Source organism: Egretta garzetta, unplaced genomic scaffold, assembly GCF_000687185.1.
Source record: "Egretta garzetta isolate BGI_Z169 unplaced genomic scaffold, ASM68718v1 scaffold447, whole genome shotgun sequence".
Taxonomy (NCBI): Eukaryota; Metazoa; Chordata; class Aves; order Pelecaniformes; family Ardeidae; genus Egretta; species Egretta garzetta.
Genome location: NW_009260397.1, coordinates 2,640,358 through 2,663,392, shown reverse-complemented (window position 1 = coordinate 2,663,392; position 23,035 = coordinate 2,640,358). Strand labels below are relative to the sequence as shown.

The 23,035-nt window shown below is 42.5% G+C and overlaps 1 protein-coding gene across 1 annotated transcript in view; it reads right to left on the bottom strand.

Moving 5' to 3' along the window:
* TMEM132B (transmembrane protein 132B) overlaps positions 1-23,035 on the bottom strand; it is a 244,248-nt gene that overhangs the window by 163,697 nt on the left and 57,516 nt on the right. Inside the window, 1 exon segment of the mRNA XM_009643172.2 lies at positions 20,612-21,491. Within this exon segment, the coding sequence (XP_009641467.2) occupies positions 20,612-21,491 (880 nt within the window).

Genomic DNA, 23,035 nt, shown 5'->3' with positions numbered 1-23,035 from the left:
TGCAAAGACTACATGAAAATACGACAGGGGAGTCAGGACCCTTATTAGGTTAAATCATTCAGTTGCAAACCAGGACCAACCAGACAGAAACACTGTGATTCAAAACTTGGACAAAAATGGTTAGAAATGAGAAACAATTTGGCTATGGCAGGATTACTACTACATTAGCCAGGAGCTCGACCCATCTATTCAGGGCTTTCATTATGCAGCAAAAGGACAGCGAAAATCCCTGCTCACCCAATCACCACTACAACAGTTACATATTCAGATTTTTTTCTGGAATAAGTGCAAATGTGCTTTGATTGACATTTCATCACTTAATACATTCATTGCATGTCAAGGGAAAACTTGACTGAATTCACAATGCTGTACTGATTGAGTTCCTAATAGGAACAGTTGTCAGAAGGACTTGTAAGGATAACTTTCAAAATCACATTTGCTAGTTAGCAGAGGACTTTCTGCACCAAAGAGCCTCTCCACCTACGTGCAGGAATTTCCAGGACACAGAGATGGACAGCCCCTCTCTTCCCAGTTGCCATCAGCCCGTGACATGGCAGCTGGGCTGGCTGCAGCCACCCCAATGGCTGCACAATACTTTTCCCTCCAAAGTCCTGCAATTGAGACACGCAGTTGTGGAGTCAGAAGAAGCTTTGCTGGAGACTCATGAACAAGCTGTGGAAGAGAAGCTGGAGACCAAGTGAGGGGCAAAGCTCTCCTTCACTCCTTCCACCCAAAAAGTCCCCAGAGTACAAACTACGCAACCACAGAGCTCAAGGGTGGGCTGAGGACACAGGAGTTAGCATAGCTGGAGGTCAGTGTCTACCCTGGCTAAAAATGGAGAAAGATGACAAGGAGAACCAGCACAAGAAGAAACTCAATTCAAGATTGAGCCCTTGGACAGTGCCCCAGCCCTGGAGCTTGCTACCTGCCAGGCAACAGGCAGCTCCCTGTCGATCTCAACCTCTGCCTACACGTGGAAAAAAATCTGCAGTTTTCTTCTGCTCCTGATCCCTCCTCTGAAATTTTCACATTCATTTAGAAAGGTGTTCAAGATAGAGCTTTCAAATGAACATAAGCTTTTCCAAATTCCCCTCCTTCTCTGAAGAGACCTGTAAGGCCCTGAAATTACCTACCTTCAGCATTCATGATGTGAGCAAACAGGATCCCTGGCTGCCTTCACCCTGTTTTAATTAGACAAAGAGGGGACAAAAGCAGTGCTCTTCAGTACTTAAAACCAACCATTTTCAGATAAATATTTAAAGTTGTCCTGATTGTTAGATAAGCAGGTTCTGCAAAGCTATTGCAAACGTCGCAATTGTTTTGCCATACGGTCGCCAGCAGCTGGAAGCTCAGAGATGCCCATTTCAATCAGAAATTTTCCATTTTAAATGCATTTGGCAGTTTGTTCATGGTGAGAAGTGCTTCTCAAAACGTGAGCTTTCAGAACACTGCAAGGAGTAAAGCACAGGTGGCTTTTCTAAAGCCTGTGTCAAAGCACAGCTTTCTGTAAACACTCCTTTTTATAAGTAAGTAAATAAATAAATAAGAAAAGGTGTTGTGCCATACCTTCTGCACTGCTATTAGGCAGCCAAGAGGCTCCTGCTAGACCAGACAAAGCCTTTAGTCAGTCCCACAGAATATTCACAAGACAAATGAAAAGAACAGTGGGAGGAATTGGCTTAAAAGTGCATTCATTGTACTTTCCTTTTCTTTAAATATAATAATATGCAACAGCTCGTTGTGGTGTTGAACAGACAATACTATTAACTCCTTTTTTCGCTCCAGCACTTCAACCATTTATACTTACATTCTTCCACCTAATCACTACCTAGATGTTGTTAAAATCCATCATGACTACGGGCCAAATCTTGAGGTCCCCACTCAAACCCTCCATTAAACGAGTTCTTAATAGGATTTCTGCATGATTAAGCATCACAGATTTTTTTTCCTAACTTATATCTGAATAAAGAACATAAAATTTGGCTCTGATGATTACCATAACACTTTCATGTTTGCCACTCAAAAGCCTAAAACTATGGCAGAGAAACCCTGTGGGGAATTAATGCAAAGTGTCTGCATTTGTACCAGGAACCAATCACTGAAAGAAAGAAAAAGGATATTTGAAATAAACCTGAAGGATGCATTAGCAGAAGCACTTCTGAGCAACTTGCCATTTAAAGCATACACAAGACAAATTCATCTCGAGAGTCACTTCAAAGGGAATGGTCCATAATCAAAATTAATCACAATTAATTTGGCCCTAATGTTTCTGCCACTGAGAGGCAGACTCCTGCAGTCAGAGCTGCAGGCAGCGGATGGCAGGAATCGCGTCCACAGCATCCACCTCTGCTGATGTTGCCAATTCTTCTGCTATGCTGGTGCCATCGTAAAATGCTGCAACAGGATTCAGGCCAAATTTGCTTATCGGCTCTGAACCATGAGGCCAGCCAGCAATATGTGCTGAATGGCACTCTTTCTGAGGATGTCATCTTTCTATTTATATTACCTAAGTCTTCTTCTCCAACTCCCTGTGGCAAACCCACAGTTGAAATCATGCAGTATAAGCTAATAGGGTTATGTAAGTGTCCATTTGCTGTACATATGCTCTCCCCCCTAAGGCAAGCGATCACCACGACTCTCTAGCAAGAGAGTTACACCTTCCATTTTTGATGTCTAAGCACATCAGAGTTTTGGAGGTGCTTCGGAGAGTGTCGCTACCCTTGTTGGAGGAGGACGTGCTGAGTGAGCTGAGCAAGAAGCAGGTAGCAGAGAACTGCCACAGAGGCAGAATCAAACCCAAGCAAGAGGTGCTGCTGGGCCAGACATCTGCCCCTTGTCTCCCCCATGAAACACAGCTACACTGAAACAAGGCAGAGGATGCCAGCACTGCGTGTGGCACTTCTCAGGGTATTGCTGAATAAATACAACCCTCAAGCCTTTTGCCCAGGCTTAATTCCCTGCTCTGCCTGCATGAAAGCAAAAGACTTCCTTCATATGGAAAGAGATGGCTTCCCTGTCTCTTGATGCTTCTCAGTCTCCACCAGCCAAAATCTGTATTTTCAAGCTAATTCTGCTTCTCTGTCCTCTCCTGGTTTTCCCAGCATCATCCTCCAGCTCCATTTTTGCAACACAATAGCAAAATAATTCACATAAAAACCCAAGCTGTTTCAAAGTAAACTGAGTTTATGGACATGGATACTTCCTTTGTTTCAAGTATATTTGCCTTGCATATTTACACTTAAAAGAAACAATATTAATCCCTGTAATCTATGAATTCCTGTACTCTTCACCCCAAGGTATGTAAAAATAGCATCGGCCCTATAACACAATGGACTTTTGACACCAAATCTCTTGCTCTCTGGAAGCATCCAGCATTTAAAACCTCATAAAACTGTCTAGGGAATCTAGCCCCATATAACATGAAGTTTAAAGTATGCATTTAGTTATGCATATTCACATTTTTTTTGTTTGCTACATTCTACCATTAAATTGCTCTCAAATTCAGAAAGACCCATTTCTAGACACAGTTTGAAACTTTCTCCAGAACAGTACGAATACACAATGCAGCAGAGGTGGGGGCTTTGCTCTTTCACACATACACCTGCTGTATACACATACCTTCTTATTTTACCTACTTGGTAAGACTGCTGCTCCTTCACAGTTTGGAGGGCACAGATGCTCCCAGCTCCCAGGGAGACTCACATGGACAGCAGTGCCACTTCCCAAACTGGCTACTCCCTTCGGTTTTCTGGCCAAATCCATTAATCAGACCTGATCCGAGGAGTCTGCATGTGCATGTAGTGTAAAATCCCCTTACAGAGCACTGTTTTCCACCAAAATGAACCTTTGCCAAGCTCCCCCATGGCACGCCAGCCACTGAAAGCAGACAGAGCAAGCTAATGGGGCCCTGCACAAGCCCATTTGCCACATATATGCTATGTGTGCCCTCGGGAGCAGGTCCCCGCTTCACCATGCGACTGGAGGGAAGGGACAGCTTCCCGGCTTCCTGTAGTCCCAGTGCTGCACTCACAAGCAGTGTTGCTTTCAAATGCCTGGGCACTGCAGTGTTGCACCTCTGTCCATTCGCCTCCCCAGCAGACCCAGCAGCCTTCTCAGAGGATTTCTTTCTCTTCTTGCTTCCTCCCAGAGGTCATATCAAACAGATGTGTATTTACCCAGCCTGGAAACTGCTACTTTTATCCTCCAGGTGAAGAACCGAAGTAGTTAGCATGCATGCATTTCTGAACAGTCTTCAGTGAGAAAATTCAATGTTCCCATTCCAGGGAATAAAATAATTACTTGCTTTTCAAACTTCCTGTTTTTCAAGCTGATAAAAGCTGCTGTTAGAGGTGATAGACAATTTCTAGACCTAAACAGACCTCCCAGTTCTCAGCTAAACTTTGCAGTGGTTTTGAACGTTGTTTGTGCCACCATTTCCCTCGCTGATCTGCCATGGATGGCAACGTCTCCAGTGCTGTCCGTAGCCAGCTCCAGCTCCCCCAGCAAACAGACGCCCCCGATTTGGGGTGTAACATTGTACTTCTCTTCCTTCTCCCACTGCAAGCAAAGCCAGTTCGTCTGACTCAGATATTTCTCAAGCAGTGGAATACCAGTTCCAACGCAGCTACATCCTATTAATGCTGATATATGCAAGGCCTTTTAAAAGGCCTGGGGAAGACAGATTTCACTTTGTTGAGATAAATTTAGAAACCAGAAACTATAAAGATGAGGGAATCCAATAAACTATCATTTATCTTTCTTCTTCATTTGAATAGAGTTTGCCAATATATAGTACTACAGTTTTACCCGCATGCCAAAATCTGCAAATTCAGTTCCTCTAGGTGTTCAATCATGTGAGGACAAAATTGATTCACACTGTCCCTTCTCCCATATTGAATGCGTATTCTGGGAGAGGAATCTTCCCAGAACATAGTATTATCACTCCAAAAACACTCCAAGTTTTTGAATCTTAGTTTGTGCAACATATACCCAAGATACATGAAATTCAGCAACAGCAAGTGGAAATGTTGGATTCTTTTCTGCAGAGCACTTACTGCCTCCTGCCAGCAGACAGCCTTTACTGAACTCAATGAAAATAATACGAGCCTGGGTCAGGCTCCAACATCGCAGAAAAAGAATGAGCCATCACAGCATATGAGAAATATGTCATTTTCTCCATCTTTTCTTGGATGGTGAAACAGAAGCACAAGGAAAGCAAGCAAATCACTCAAGGCCACACCAAGAATAGCACCAAAATCCCCAACCATAGGACATGCTACATACTTGTAGTAACAAAAATATATCTGTCATTGCACGTCACACAAGCTCATTCAAACTAAAAATTTATCACTTGCTTCGGACTCCAGCCAGGTGACAGCAAATATATCATGGAGCTGTCAACAATCTGCTAATCTTGGCTGTGAAGTGTAGGAATACAAGCAGCTTAAAAATATACTGGTCCTTCAGAAACCATAAATTTTGCTGGCTCTTTCTCACATACCACTGGGTAATAGGTCTACTCCAGCTATTTCACTCCCACCTCCTGCAGTTAAACAGTTTCATTTTGCATGTCTATTTAGAGTATGGCAATCAGACATTTGAGGTAGCAGAAATCACCCAGGGGTATATGGATAAAGAAACAAAGACCCTCTCTGGCTCCCTAACTGAGAAGATTTAACTGGAAAGTCTGTACAGAAATCCCACGACACACACAACTGGATTTTCAGAGCCTCCACAGAAACAGCTGGAATAACACCTCTGTCCGTCTGGAAACCTGGTCTGTTGTGCTCTTTTGAGCAGAGAGAAAGCAAAGAGAAGCAAATGAAAACCCTTTCTCCTCCATCTGAAATCAAACCATTTATACAAAAATTTAAACCAGGGTAGGGGAAGGATCTTTGACTGTAAACATAGTAGAAGTTTCAAAGGGTATTTCCTCACACATACAGGCTTGTTCATGACATTTCACACTGGGCAAGTTTTTGGGAGACTATAAATAAAAAGCAAACCTCCTTGTTGTTCAAGTTATGATGCTTTACGGTCACAGCAAGCTCACTAAGGACTACATTAGCCTGCTTAGCCTAAACACTACTACCCCTACAGCTGTGTGATGTGGCCCGGCTATAGAAAGCAGCTTAACTCACCATTCTTTGTGTAAATTCAGTTTGTTAAATTACTTTCTCTTATGCCAAATGGCTTGGTGTACCTGCCATTCTTCATTTCCTGCTCAGGCCACAAACTTCAATTTTCTCTCATAAAAGCACATAATTACAACTAATTATTGATCATTGAGGGATTACTAGTTGACAAATCCAATTTTCACACTGTTATCAAGCATGACTGACTGTGGACTGGAGGTAGGTACTTGCAGGTACTTGCGCTGTCTTAGAAACCTGCAGGTCTATAAGCTGGGTGGGACCAGTGTTTTCACTGTCACCGTCACTATCATTAAACCCATCAGACTGTGGTGGCACCCAAAGGCCAATGTGTTTGGGGACCTATTATGTAAGACGTTATAAATCTACTCAAAGTGACAGTCCTCACCCCAAAGAGTTTTGCAAGCCTAAAAAAAGCCAAGCCTTTTACATCTGTAAATGTATTCAATTTGGCTGCGTTTGTACCACTTTTGCATTCCATTCCTGTAAATATTCTCCCAAGCAAGCTAGCTGGGAGAGATGTTCAGAGAAACAGCTCATTTCAGGGAAAAATGCCACTCAATTTTCCTCAAAGCAAATTTTAAATTTGCATGCTTTGGTGCACCTGCTGATCTCAACAAATTGGATCAATGAAGGAAAGGAGAGCACTGTGCAAGCCCGGCGCCCTGGGAAAGCGGCTCACACCCAGCCCATTAATGTTATAAGCTAGCTGCAGCAGTCCAGTTACCCAGAAATCAGGGGTTTGCTGTTGCATGGTCTCTGCACAGTAAAACCATGGCACTCTACAAAAAGGGTATTTAAGAAAAAAGAATTAAAAAAATAAATAAATCTGAGAGAAAAATACATAGAACTGATCAAACATCGTTGAATGGAGTAAAAAGCAACGTTTTCATAATAAGTCACATGATTAATTTTTTCCCAGTTGTATTTCAATAGAGTTATTCACATAATTCAAGTAGACACAAATCCCAGTATGAAAATATCTGTGCTCTTGTAGCCCAGTGGCAGCCCTTCCAGCATGACTTACAACAAAAGACTGAGAAAGTCCACTCCCATGGTACACACAAATTGGTTTATTATTAGAGCTCATCCAGCACCATTATTTTCTGACAGTAACTGTTTTTAACAGAATTGAAATTTCCGTGAAGAACATTTTTCTTGCAAATGTTTAACTTTTCTTTTGGGAAAAACCACATTTTGTTTCATGTCTGTTTAACATTAAGATACATTTCCCTTTCCATTCTGTTCCAAGGAAGCACGACACAATTTAGAAAATGCTGCACTAAATCTCCCTGACTCCTAAAATAAAAAAAACTGAGAATGAGCCTCACATAAAGAAAGATTACAAGTGCCTTACTAAGGACTTTAGTCATTAAAAAAGACTCAACTCTATTCTGCTTCTTGTCTATGAAAGTGAAATATGATTTTATTAAATGAAGCCCTTAATATGTTTGCTAAGACTCTGTCAGGCTGAACATTAACTACATTTCCATTGTTTTTCAAGTCCTAAAAGAAAGTTGCTCTTCAAAGAGACAAGCTCACTTATAGCTTCTTAACCTACAGACCAGTGGAGAAGTTTGCTTTATTAAGTGCATTTGCAATGTCCAGTGCACACAAGGGACACAGTGTATTCATAAAAAGAAAATGCACAGCTTTCAGAAATCATTTAAGGAAGGAAGGGGAAAAAAAAGAAGAAAGAGGAAAAAAACGTGTTACATGCATTTCAATTTCAGGCAGCAAGATTGCGTACATGAGCACACAGCCATTATCTCCTGCCCAGGTGCACCCCGAGACATGGGGAGGACATCCCAGCAGAGACCTGCTCCCCCTCAGACAGAAAGAATACCTGGGGGAGCCTTCCAGGCTGCCAGGTCTCCGACCCTTTGCAGAGGGCTTGCACCACTGGTTGAACAAGTTGCTAAATCTTCCCCTGTAGAGGCATTCTTGAGGTGATGCACTGAGTCCATTCAGGGGGATCACAGCTGGTGAAGCAGCTTCCCATCCTGGCCAGGACACCTGCACCAGCACCAAGCCACATCCTTGCCCAAAATTATTCTCCTCCCTACCCGCTATTGACTTTTGCCTGGGTTTTCTGCTTCAGACACAAGCCAGACACAAGTCCACTCTGCCCTCTCCTGGCCTGCATACAGATCCGAGCCTGTTCAGTCGTCCTGAATCTCCCCTGTGTGGAGGCCGGGATGGAGGGGATGGATACCGGTGGGCTGGGAAAAGCCTAGGACTCTAAGGGACAGACGGAGTGGCAGAGCCCCAGGGAAGATGGACTGGGCAGCACAGGATACACACACAGGATGGCACCTCCCCGCCCACCAAACTCACCACCCTTGTGTTGGCTATTCTTTTGGCCATCCCAAATACATATGCCCTGGTAAGAGAGCTAATGGAAAGGGCAGGAACATCCCCTCAGCCCCACAGTCCTCATTAAAAAGTAACAGTTTGGGGGCAGAAGGGGCATTGCCTTCCCTCCTTTCAGAAAGCATCTCATATTTGAGGTGCATCACTGGAATGTGAGCAATAAAAATAGTAATTTGTAAAATGAAAGCAATGACAGACGTTTCTTGTAAAAACACCGTGAGACGTTACAGATAAAATAACGTTACATAAATAGGCTAAGCATTAGAACTATTATCATCAACAACAGCACGGGCGGACACAGCAGTTTAGCAAAGGAAGTGAAAAATAGCGAATGTGATTTAAGAGGCAGAAAGAATCTGCGCTGGCAAGTTGTAATTACTGAAGCTGAAACCCAGCCAGAATCCTGGTTGACTGCCTCTGGGCTTGTGTAATGCAACCCAGAATCTTTAAATGACCAAATAATTGGGACCAGGGTTTCATGCTGCCAACAAGACACCACTATCAACACGGCCGCACCAGTACAGCCACCCAGCACTAATTCGGAGAAGGATCAACCACAAACACCAGCCTCCGCAGTACTTGTGATTTCAAGATGTCTACAACCAAATATTGGCCTGAACCAGAACTGCGTTGCCTGGTCATTTTTCTTTCCCAGGTGGTACCGCTGCAGGTTTCTTTCAACCATTCTTCAACTTCAGTACCGCGTAAGCATCTAAGTCTAGTCAAAGGACATCATTCATCCATTTTATGTTTCTCAGAATGCAAAGATACCTACCCAATTTCCTAAGAAACATTAATATTAAAGTATGGCTTTCTCAGCCCAAATCATGCAAGCTGAACAAAGTTCTCCTGACGTTTTATGACAAGGTGATTAATAATACCAAGAAGAAGAATGAAATGATACCAGATTATAAACTATTGTAAATCTTTCAGTCATCCCAGGAATAATGAATGTAGATTTCTTAGGAGAGCAGTACAGATTTAAACAGAATCATTTTAGTTTTCCTGTCAATCAAGCTGCTATTTATATAATAGCAGAAACAGACAATGAACTCACTTAATCTTAAAATGAGGATGTAGCACATTCAAGGCAAGGGTTATAGGCACTTCTTTAACAATTTTTTCTTGAAGAAAAAAGGAATTGAAAAACCATCCTAAGCTAGAATTTCCAGAATTCTAAGAAAATGTTCCATCTTAACCATCATTTCTGATCACTGACCTTCCCCTCTCAAAGCAAGAGCCACAGCGACAGAAGTTCAAGTCACCCAAACATAGTCGGACTTAGAAAGCCTGCGCTAACATGATCTACTTTTTTTCAAGTACATAAATAAAAAACTTTAAAAGTATGGTCAAAACTGTACTGGCCTAAGCATCCTCTGGACCAAAATGCCCCAAACGTCCTTGGCATGGGTTATGGAGTCAAGCAAAAAGCAAATGCAACTCTCCACAAGTTGTCCTAGAAATGCTGTTAAGTCTTCAATCCCCATCCCAAGACAAAGGTTATGGCCTTGTTCTGCTTCTGGCTGAACAGGGGAGCTCTGTGCTCTCTCACCCCTTGAGGCAGGCTGTCCTAGACGTTACCTCAATGCAATAATTAATAAATAATAATACTGAATTTGAGCTCGTGCAACTCATACAGGCTAAATGTTCCAAAGAAAAATGAATGATGCATGCAAAAGAGATTCATTTGGGTGAAAAAAAAATGAACTCCAGTCTGAAATAAAGCCCTGGCTGCCTTGGCAAAGAGGATTTAATTGCTGTAATCACAACATCTCACATAAGGTTGCTGTTTGAGGGAGTCCACAGTACTGCTATTCATTCTCTATCTGCTCCATAACAAATACAGGACTACTGGTCCCAAGAGCATCAGTGAAATAGTTCTGAAAAGGTTTAAATTATTTTTAAAGGGTTATTAGCTTTGGGAAATGAGTCAAAAGTCATCTTAGCTGAAGAGCATAGGTACTTATGCTACATTATGGAGATAACAGCAGGAAATGCCATAATTAAGACTGTACTACTAGTGTTACTGTGTGTCATTAAAAACAGTACCCAAAACATGACCGTTCTCTATCCATCTGTGTCCTATCCACCCACCCACCCAGAGTTACTACTGCCCCTAACGAATTTTCCAGTAATTATCAGAAATATGAAGCCAGAACACTGGCACACACACGTGCCTTGCACACAACCAAATTCAAATAGTTTTACTGGCACAAATCCTAAGCAACTCTACGGAAGTCAATTAAATCACCCCTCTTTCTGTGTAAGAGAGAGAAGACTCTGGCCAGGCAAATTAAATTAGAGATGGGCCAGAGCCAAACTCCAGATCCAAAACAACCCAAAACTCACAATGCATTTGGATCCTGGTCCAGATTCTCACAGTCTGCTACCGCTTCTCCCTCACCCTCTGCCACCTCCCAGGATGGGACAAACTTTTCAGACTGTCCCCAAGCATCACTCGGTGCATTTTACCACCATCTTACATCAGGGATCTACATCAAAGCGCTCATACGTGTGCTTCCTGTGGTCGCTTGGCACATTTCTTGCCCAGACCCTCATTAACTTGAGCAGATGCTTAGAAAGCCCATGAACAAGGCACCGTCTATCCCACACTTCTGCTTCTCTTCCTTTCCCACTTGCTGTCTTCTAGGACCTGTGCAATTAGAGATGGGGACTTAGTGAAAATGCATTGGAGGACTCCTTCATTAATACCACAAAAGCTTGGGCCACACAGTGAGAAAAAAGCAACTGAAAAAATTCACTTGGCAGGAAAACTTAAAAAGGATGTAGTGGGGAGGGGAAGGTGTATTTTGGTCCTAGCGAGCAACTTAAACGAAAGCAAAGCTAGCAGAGGGAGACCTGCTGGAGCCATGCCTGATGGCTCAGAGTGATAAGGGTGACACATTTGCCCAACAAACATGGGACTGCTCGAATACTGCTCTCCCAACAGCACCCTCCTCACTGGATCCCCCTGGAAATACTGCTGCTCTGGCCAATTCCTCCTCTGCTGGGAATATCCACAGTGTCTCCACAAGGATCCTAAGGAGAATATATTTTAGAGACATTTTCCTTATTTATTTGTATGTAACTCAACACAGGACGAAGCGTTGTTCCACACAGGACACTACGCCCAGCACCGCTCAGGGCAGAGGGCTTTCCAATGGCAGACTTTCTGAAAGCTGGGGGGAGATGAGATGAGAGTTGAACCCCGCCACGCAGGAGAAGCTCCTTGTGCTCTGGGAAGCCCAAGAATCACTGCTGCCGCCGTACACCCATGCAAAGCAACGCTGGCCCACCTGCGTGGGGCCTTTCTGCAGCTCAGCCAGCACAAGGCGTCACCTTCCTTGCACTGCCCCGCTCCCCACTGCCCACACAGCGTTGGAGGGCCTGCGGCCGAACCATGCAAGAAGTGAAATAGCTTTAACTGTAAGCACCATTTGCTGTGCCTTGGGATGGCAGACTCATTTGTCACTGTTTTCTTCTCCTGCAACTCTTTTGATTCATCTGGGATCCAATAACTTTGTTAATACAATTTCTTTCATACCCTGGCCAAGTACAGTATCCGAGGCACACGTGGCAGCTATCTGAAGCATTAAATACCTCACACAAAGCACAGGTCCCTGCTCTGCCTTGTCCAAAACCATTTCTTATAAGCGCTTTATTGACATAAATTGTGTGGGGGGCAGGAGGAGCACCCAAAACAAGAAGATACTGTCTCCTGCTCTTCCTGAAAGTCCTCCCACAAGGCTGTCAGCTAACCATCACACTGCCCTTCTCGCATCAGACCATGCGAAAACTTACGGGTAAACACAAGGACGAAAGCAACTCTCTGTTGCATCAGAGGGAATATGAAGAAATTGAGATCAATGTGCTCACTCAAAGCAATACTTCATCAGCTTCATGGGATAGTAATCAGTTTTTTACCAGGGTAAAGTGACAGCAACATACGGCCCAAAACATTTATCTCAGGAAGAAAGTAAATTTCAAAGTACATTTTTACATTTTTAATACTATTCATTACACACTAGAAGGAACTGCATCAATGAGCGAATCACTGTTGCGTCTGACTTGTTTAAACAAGACTGTGATTTACTGCACTGCCAGCTAATGAAGAGCCGTACAAGAAGCTGATCAATGCCATCATTGTCTGGCAGCACAAAGCAGGGACCACTCAGCATATTGTCCAAAACAAAGCCACCCCCCCAAGCTCCCTGCCAGGCAAAAAGCCACAGCATGTCCCTGAACTTGAAATGATCACTCAAAGACAGGAACCTTTTCTAACCTGTGTTCCCAGCCTGAGTACAAGATGCAAAAAAAAAAAAAAAAAAATAAAAATAAAAAAATGTTTATCCAGCATCTGTCTTCCTTAAATTACCCTTTGTGATACTGCGTATTCAAGCAGTTTTGTCACCTGAAGGCAGCTTTGTGTTCATTAAGAGGTAACTGAACTCCAAGCCAGGTGCTCACAGGCAAAACTCAACTCCTAATTCTGTCTTTGGTGGCTTTCCCTTCCCATTTCATACCTGCACCAATGTTAATCACAGCAGGGGTAAATCATCTGTCCCTTCCTGCAAGGCAATAACTACAGACAGGATAGCCCCACGCAAAAGAAAGATTTGGATAAGGGCAGTGGCAATGCCCTGTACAGACTGGAGAGGCTGAACCTTCAGCAGCCCCTTAGACACAGCTCCTCATCCAAGAGGGATCACTAGCCAGCACACCCTCATGTTGCACAGGAGGAGTCTGAGCAGATGCAACAAACCAAGGGCGTCCTTTTAGCACTGGTCTCCTCCAAAATCCACTTGCCTCCTTCCCAGGCATGCTCTGCATCGCAGGCATTTTAACCACAGCTCATACCTTGCTCTCAGTCCAACTGTGCCACATCTGCTGACAGCGCTCTGCAGATCCGCACCCAGCCCTGAAGCAAGCATTGAGTTGTGCAGGAGCTGCCTGGAGTTAATTAGCAGGAGCTGTCATGTCGAAGCTTTCGAAGACGGGGATCAGCCTAGGAACAAGCTTGTAGAACCCAAACCATTTAAAAATGTAAAATCTCTTTCCATTACCGTCAACAAGGCTGAGTTTGTGTCAAGTCACATGGTGTATTGGCACCTTCCAAATCCACGGAAAACACTTTTCACATCATCTCCATTTTCAGAGTATAGCAGGGTCTGCTAACATGCTGGCAGACAAGAGGTTGTCGGGGCTCCTATTATAAACCTTATTTGTCACACACGTGCAAAACAATCTGATGTGTCAAACAAGATGCACTGCCACCAGTTACACACAGCACTGTTTACCCACTTGTAGTTCAGTACTGCAGAGATGAGATGCCTGCTCACACACCAACTGACTTAAAATCAACATAACTAACTCTCTTTTTCCACTTTATGGTTCTGAATATGAGATAGAGCAAATGAATTTACATAACATTGCCACATCCCTTAGCGCTCATAGATGCAGATGGGCAGATGAATGAGATAGCTGTGCTGCTGGCAGGACTCAAATAGAAGAAAAATTAGGGTTTCAAGGCAAAACAAACACCTTTTCCAATGGAAAGTAGGTCCTTGTTTCATTCCAGCTGAACCCCATGTTCCCCTGCCATACATGTGAAACACTCCCTAACTCTCAAAATTAAAAATAACTAGAAGTCAAACTATTCACCTTCTCGGTGAAAATCACTGGTGAAATACACACACAGGCTGAATATTTTTAATTAATCTAATTCTGCATTTTTCTTAACTCCTCCACTCCAACATCTACGAACATTTCCCCGTTCCGTGGGAAAAGGGAGCATCCCTAGGCCAGGGCTGCAGAGGGCAAGGGAAGGGGCAGACAGCGGGGACACTTGCCACAGTCACCCAAACTCAGCACCGTATCATTGTCTCATCCTCCTTTACCTTAACAACACCTTAATAACACCACAGTAAAAGCTGCTGTGTTTCTGGACAAAGCGGCACATTCAGGACCCCTTCTGCAGGGCAACAGAAGCCGCCATCAGAAAATGTCTCAATAAAAAAAGAGTGTTTTATCACCATGATGCTGCGATCCCGTCTGGAAGTGCTTCAAAGCCAATATCCAACAACTAACAAGAGCTTCTTGCTGTCGCACAGGGCTGCTGCTTTGCCTGTTTTATTCCTGTGAAGAGCGATCGTGGACGGCTGATTATTGTAGCAGATAGTTGACCTTTATCTAAAATTCCATTAAAAAGCTTTATTGACTGTAGTCTTGCGGGGTCTTTCAGGATTCACTGGGTCATTTATTCACCGTCAGATATCCATCGGGTTTTAAGCTTTTAGGACTGCTCGAGCTCTAAGAAGGAGCTGTTTTTTCTGTCATTTGAAACTGTTTTTAAGACTGTATGAAGAGTTGGTTTCTTGTCTTATCCCTCTCCAGTGTGCCTAGGGCAGAGAAAGTTACCTTAAAGCACATAAAAAGGAGAGAAAACTTGGCCATGTGGTAAGACTTCTTCCAGGGCAGGTTGGCTCATGCACACGGGTGCAGCACAGCCATGCACTGCCCGCAGGTACCCAGGGAGGGTGCCTTTTTCAGTTCAGTCAACACAGATTCAGGTCTACCCACTTCGTACAACATCCTTTTCAAACGTATAAGTCCATACCATCATGCCAGGCTTTCATCAGCTGAAGCTACTTTTTCTGGGTCATCTGCCTGTCTCAAGTAGAAATAAGAAAAATGAAAGCATGGTTCAACCCTTTCTGAAAGAGAAGTTACAGAAAGGGTTTATCCAAGCTAAAAAAAATTCTGGTGACAGCTCCCCCAGCTTTGCAAGGGAGTCCTGAAAGAATGTTACTCCATTTCCTGTTCAGTGACAAAAAGAAAAGAAAACAGTGGGAGCAAGAATCGAATGAAGCAGGAGATCTGGGAAAACATAGTGTGAATTTGTCTTTGAGGATTACGTTATAATGTGTATATACATGGGGACTGAGTTAAGGTTGCACAGACATCACTGGCATCGCCAGACTTTGCAGCGCTTTATATTCTTTATTAATATTACATATTACTATTTCATGTTTTACATTTAGTTCAATGTACATGCAGAGAAAAGAAAGAAATAACAAATTTAAACATTCATTCTGGGTTTATTAAAATCTTTGGATAAAAAACAAATATTCCCAAGTCGCCAGTAATGCTTTAATTCTGTAGTTATTTCTAAATCTGAACTAGCATTTCTGATTAATTTCAGAGCTATATTTTTCCCTTGCTCAACACTTTCACTTCTGCTGAATTTTCATCCTAAAATGATGTTTCAATTAATCATTTCTTTCTCTCACCAGTAATAATCCTGCCCTGCTTCCCCATTCATACCAGCCTGGTTACAAGCAATGAAGGCCATGCAGAGCCTCCTCCTCACACACAGCCAGGCTGCATTCCCCACAGTCTGTATGCTCTCATTTTCTACGCATTTCCAGATCTAAAACCTTCTGTTTTCTTTCCCTTGTTTGCTCTTGGCAGCTATTGGCAGGAGACATCCTCTTAATGATCTTTTTCTGGCCTTCTAGACGACTGCTCAGACTTCTACAGATCTTTCATTATTAACGCAGAAGCCTTGTAAGTCAGTTTTAATGGCCTGTGCAATTTTTATTCCTTAGCAGGAGACATAACCTCCTCCATATGGATATATGTTTATTAATATAAATCCTTAATATCATTTTTCCTAGTGAGAATAATCAGTAAAAGCCAACCGGCATGTATTACACCTTGTACTGGTTCATCCAAAAATCAAAAAGTAATCTTTGCCCTGCAATATGTGGAGCATGGCAGAGAGAAGCGGATAATCTTTTTCCCTGAGGTTGCCTAGGCACCGAACGACAGCGAGGTTTCTTTGCACGGTCCCGCCATTCCCCTCCAGACAGAGGACCGCATCCCGACTGCCGCCGCTTTCATTTCTCTAGCGTGGGATTCATTACCTGGTTTCAGCCCCTCACTATCATTCCTGGAATATCTCCAATCTCTGTTTCTATTCTGATCGGGCATAAAAGAAGGATGGGTCGTTCGTGTTAGGGACGTGTAACGAATGCCGACAAACCCACTTTTTGTCTGTGACTCAACAAATTGCTATTAGTGCTCAGCCTTCATTACCAGCACATCCTCACTGACGGTTTAAATGGGGAGACTTGGAAAATGGGACAAAACTCATCCGTTTATTTATAAAGAGAGTGTCCTGGTTTCTTTCCGATAACCAAGGGGCAATTGTCCATTTATTCCATTAAACGTTTTCCTGCTGTACAAAATGACTCTCATTTTTCTTTTAAATACACCCTTTGAGTCTCAAGATGGAGTTAAATAATAACATACACTACAAAAGACATGCAAGCCATTCCCAGTGCTATTGGATGAGATTTCCATCCTTCCAGTTAAGCAAGAATTGTTTTCTCCTACCTCTTTTACAGCTTCTCCATGTTATATCAGGAGACTACTTCTGTTTAGTAAATAGCACAAAAGTTGGTGTTACCCTTTCTTTATTCACGATTTCCATCTTTCCTCGTTTACTATGTTTCATCTAAGTTTATCAGTAAAGAAGGTAACAGAGATATGCCTGTGCATCAAAAGACAAAAAGTGCCTGAAAATTTGTGACACTGATGCACGTATTAGTCCTGTCGGAATCTCAAAGCCATGCTTCATTTTTCCTTTTTTTTAAACTAGGTAGCCCATAAAAAAGTTCAATCATGGCAACATAGCCCATTTCACCTATCTTTATTGTTAAACTATGTTCAGTGGCAGCCCACCTAACATAATGGGCAAAATTTATGTTCACAGATGGTAAATTTTACAGTACAGACCAGACCGGCAAGGCCACAAATTAATCTCCAGTGTCATAAGAATTTCATTGCACACATGTATAGATCATCTGTCAACAAAGTGAGCAACATGACGGTCAGGCACAGCAAAAGCATTAAATGCACACTTAGCCTCCAAATTCTGCCCCTTGACATATCTGGGTCCTTCAGTTACACCAAGCCACGCTGGCTGGATTGCAGCATGCTAAGAAACAAATTCCCACAGCACAACTAGAGATCCAATTCAATCTTAAATCTGAGTTACTGAATGAAAACAAACAACCAGGACTTAGCTTAAGCAGAGTAAAACCAGTTTGGACTGAAGAAAGGGGTGGGAAATGATAGCTGGAGCTTCACATACAGCCTGCAGCATCCCCCTGTAAGTGACATTACTGGAAAGATGGGGGTCTAACAAGTGGGTATCTTTCCACACAGCACATTGCTGAATCAAGAAATTGTTTCCAATTGCTTTTCAGTTTCCAAGCTTGGTTAAGAATCCCAAATTTTACCAAAATGAGAAAGAATCTGCTCTCATATGAGAACTGAAGTCAGTTTTCCTAAAATAAAATCCAACACAAAATAAAATACTACACAACACAGCATGAAATAGTGAAGAGGTGCATAAAATCGAGCAAATCTGTTCTTTTGCATACTGTCAGAGTTCTAGGTCGGCATCTAACGCTGTGTTAAGAATGACTTGATTTTGATCTATTGTCTCATATGAGCCAGACTGCAATTCACCCCACTACACTTATAACAGATATGATTAAAAACAATCAGTTATATTAGGCAAAAATATATTTCCCAAGGCAAACATTCACTTCAATGTATTTTTCTCCGGCTATAACACACAGAAATTCTATGTATATAAAAACCTTCTGGGTTTTTACGGACATTAGCATTGAGCTGAAAAACAGGGAAAGCCTGTAAGGGAAACTGCATAATTTAGATGCAGGCACTACAGTGATTGTATTTCCCTCGGCATAATTCCCTGCCTACTGTGTAAACTTCAGCTGAATAATCTCTCCATGGGCCCCACGTATGTCATTCGAAATAATCACAGCAACAGTTGCTGATGCTCTCTCCATCCTGGAGGACGGGTGAACCATCAGCAGAATTGCATTTTGCCTCTTACTTTCAGCATTCAACTGAAGGTTAAATAAAAATACTCGCAGTTTCTCTGATGAAAAGCACAATGCAAGCAAAGCCAAATAAAAGACCAGACAGGCTAGACTACATAGAGCTGATAGTGAATCTTCCAAGGAAGTATTTCTGGGCACGTAAAACATGCTGATTTATTGTAACAGAAACATCTCTTGGAGATGAACCGATTCTGCACACTTTTCAAAGAAGGAAATTCCCATGGAAACCTGACGGCCTTTCCTGCAGCTTGGGAGCACTGAGATGCATGCTCCACGTGCCAGGACAGCACCACAAAGTGACTCCCACCTGCTGGCTGAGGACATACAAGTCACGGGGACCTGAGGAGGATGGACGAGGGTCTCGGTGGAAGCCAGGCTCTTGTGGTTCATCTTGGGGTGCCCCAGTTTGGAGGCTGTCAACTCCCTCGTTTTCTGCTTCCTTGAAATCCCAGGCTAGTTACTCTGCTCAGTGCTTCCAGAAACTATTTGGCTTCTGAAAGACAGCATTTCAGAACTATCTCTGCAAGAATTTTTTGGTGTTTCCAGGCCAGCAGAAATATCAAAGCTCTGCCCTCGTGCCATTTGTTACAAGGTAAACGTTATTTTAAAAATTCCAATGGAAAGAAAACATCATCATCTTAGGTTGTAGCTAATACCTAGGGAAATTTACCTGTGGTGTGGCAAAGAGAACAAAAAACTGAGAATTAACAGCTGGTGTTAAATCCTTGCAGAGCCCTAGGCAAATTCCATAATATCTCTGCTATTGCACTGAGCATCAATACTGAAACCTGACTGCTCCACAAGGCTGGTCCACCTACTGACAGTGGATGCTGGCCAAAATCATATCTAACAAAGAAAAACCAGCAAAGCCAGGCAAAGAGAAGAATAAGTTTGGTTTATAGGAAGACCCTTCCTGACCCAAACCTTTTAAAGTCTGGTTACACCCTGGTTACACACATTTCCCCCCAACCCTGAGTAGACAGAAGTACTTGGGATACTGTGGACCATTTCCTTCCCTCTGCCTGTGCACTGCGCTATGAACTACTTGTCCTGATTCACGCAGGAATCTGTAAGTTTATTAATATGCATGTCTGATTTCACAAACATTGAATGATTTGAAAGTGCTGCATAAGGTTTGCTGTCTGTTTTCTCAACAACTGTCCCCAAAGTGCGCTTCTGTCATGTTCTGCTCCCATTGTTCTCGGATCAAAAAGTTAGAAGTAAGGCATGAATCTGTTTTGAGGTTTGCTAGCACGGGCTGCAACTCCTTCTTTCCCAAGCGTCTCGCATTCTCACAGCATATGACACTTTCCAATTACCTTTTGGCCCTTTTATTCCCCCAGTTTGGCTCACATTTCTCTCTGAATTTGGTCTCTATGCAGCTCTGAACCCACAGTCTGACAGCTAAGGACATAACAAATATGCAGCACTAACCCTCAGGGTGGTTAGAAAAGCCTGAATTCTCCTATTACAAGCAGATTCACAAGTAAAGGTCACCAAAAAGTCTTCAAAACTTAAAACAAAAGTGGGCCACGCAACAAGCAGTCAAAAGCTTGAGGAAGCAGGATGGGCTTGTCTTGCAGAAAAAACGAAGACAACTTGTAAAGTTTGGATCCAAATTCTGGCTCTGCCAAAGACTTCCTACGCAAGCTTCCTACATCTCATTTTCTCACCTCTCAGCTCCCCTTTGTACAGTACAACAAAATAGTTCCTCACCACATATGACCTGTGTGAGATGTATCCCATGTACTTTGGAAAGGTGGCAAGAAAGTTGATTAAAAAAAAGGAAGCTTCACTAAATAAATGGAAAACCCTCCTGCAAACCGTCTAGCAAAATGGATTGCAGCAGTTACCCTGGGTGACTTTTAGAGGCATAATTTAAGAGGCAGAATTATGACTAGAAGCAAATAGAATTATACCAAAAAATAATCATACAAACATTTATAGCTCATATTTTAAAATCAATTCCCCTGTTCCAAAAATTGTCATCCACACAGATAATTTAAGACTATAGTTTTCCCCAGGTGGAGAGGAAATGCTTAAATTCTCTCAGGAAAACAATGAATGTAACCAAAGAAATTACACCTGGCATATATTTGGCCCTATTTGTAGACTGTTTAGCATATGGCACTTTAAAAATTCTCTTACCTTAATACAAACTGGTCTGCTAGAGAGTCATCAGCCAGGGAAATATGAAAGGTCACAATGTCACCTTCTCTGACCGGGTTGAGTGGTAAGCGAATAACGACATTTTCATCTAGCCTCAGTAAAGACTGTTTTAATTTGTCTTGATTTGGGTAAACAACGATGCTACCAATCCTCTCCATAGCTGACAAAGCCTTGTGTTCATTATCTTGACCTGCATGGATATTGTTTTCCCATTTTGCATCCTCTGGAGAACATTCTCCATCTGCTGAATAAATCTTATAGAAGAGCTCCACAGTAATCCCTTCCAGGGAGGCTGCTTCCTCTGAAACCAGGGGTGGAGGAGAGCTGAACCAGCTAGGAGACAATTCCAGCTCCGCAACACATAATCCTAGATGACCTGTCAATCTACAGCTGGCCACAACTTCTCTAGACTCCAGGAAAGCAAACATCTTCACGCAAGGCAACCTCTCTGCAGAATTATAGTCATCCCAGTCCTTCCCCGCAATATAGAACAAGGTTTGTATTTTAGGTTTGTTGGAATAGATTGAGCTGTTGATGATGTGAGATTTTAACTTCCAATTAAAAGTGAATTTATTTGTGAAACCAAAAGATGCAGAAGTCAGCATGAGGTCCAAGGGAACAGCCTGTTCAACAGAAAAGGGTCCATACGTGGCGTTTAGGAGAGGTGGCAGTTTGGCTTTGTATATAAAGAATGAATCCACCCTAGACTGCAAACTGGAGTTCCTCATGATATCCTGGTTGGCTTCTTTGAGGAAGAAGAAAACATCAGCATTGCAGATGTGATAGCTCGCGGGGAGATACGTTGGCAGGTTTGAAAATCTCTGTATGCTGTCCATGATCCCTCCTCGGCTCTCCACCACTGCAGGCCAAAGATAAAAGGAAACAGAAAGACAACTCTAATGTTTGCTTAACATGACCCTCGGTTCTTCTCAAAAGGAATATATTACCAGAGATCAAACTGTTAGCCACAATTAAGAAACAATCTGACACAGGTACCGTGGAATAACACTGTTGGCACAAAGCTCAGACACTGAAAACATCCCATTGCATCAGCTGTACAGCTCCCTTCCCACCCTCCCCAATCTAATACCTATTTGAAAGCCGTTAATCAAGTACAGGATAAAACAAGGAGGAGATTGATTGGCCAGATCCCAATCTAAGTTCCAAAACTTTTTACTGGTTGGTTTTTCTTCTTTTATTGCCAGATCAAACTTAGGACTTTTTCTCATCCATGTTTCAATACAAGTAAGAAACTGGCATATTGTATATTAGTAGGCAGTAAACCAGAACATTTTCTTCAGGCCAACACCGCTAACACACAATGCAATTGGAGGCTGCAAAGCTGCAACACTCCCAATCCATTTTTGCCAGGTCAGCAGTTTGGAAGTTAGCGGCAAACTGATAAAAGCTTTGTATTCTTGAAACCAAAACTTTTCACAAAAAAAAAAAAATAATATGGCATTTGATAGAGGTCTCAGTGGGATGGATTTATAGGCAAGAGCGAACTTGAGGGAAGGAGAGAAATCCTTTACATGCAGAAGGTTCGCAGAAGGATTTTTTTTATTTAATTCCAAAGGAGAATGAAACACATTTCGAAACCACAAAAGTTTCTCTACAACACAATGGTCAATCCTCCAGCCAGTGCTGAGCAGTTTTTCCCCAGGCAAGAAAAGATTCCAGAGGGAGGGAGGGATCAAACAGACATCTTTGGTTTGGGCTGATCTCTAATTAATAGTGAGATATATTCAATCCAGGCTGTGATTCTACCAGAAAGAAATGGTGGGTCTTTCAAACTAACAATTCACACGTTCCAACAAAAAGCCAGTGAATACAAGCTCCTGGGACTGCCACAGAGGAAATAAACAGAAACCAAATGAATTAAAATGAAGCAGTTCCATAATGCGCAGAGATAACAAAGGAACAATGACAGATCCTAAGGTCAAAGCTCTTGTTGTCTATCGCTGAAGCTTAGTGGCGATTTTACTGTTTGTCAGGACTGGGGAGAGCAGATACACAACGCGACAACCGCACGATTACACCTGTTACAAGCCAGATGAGTCAGTTTAGCAATTTAGCAGAGATAAAAGCTCTAATATTTAAGCTATTTTTTCAGGTTGTGTGTTTTTAAAGCCTACACTTATCAAAGACAGATTCTAGGGCAAATCTCATCCATTTGACTTTGCTCCACTCTTGTTCTCAGTTGAATTTCTGATCATTTATTTTCGATGGCTTGATATTATCTACGCTTGTTTAAATGCTTCTCATTTCATCACAATACTGCTGCCTTTACTTTTGCTGTATATTTAATTGTGTCAAGGTTTTTCTGCAGCCATTGGAATATTCTTTGTGGCAATGAATAAACATGCAAAAATATACAAAAGCATACAGAAGTTCTCAGCAGGA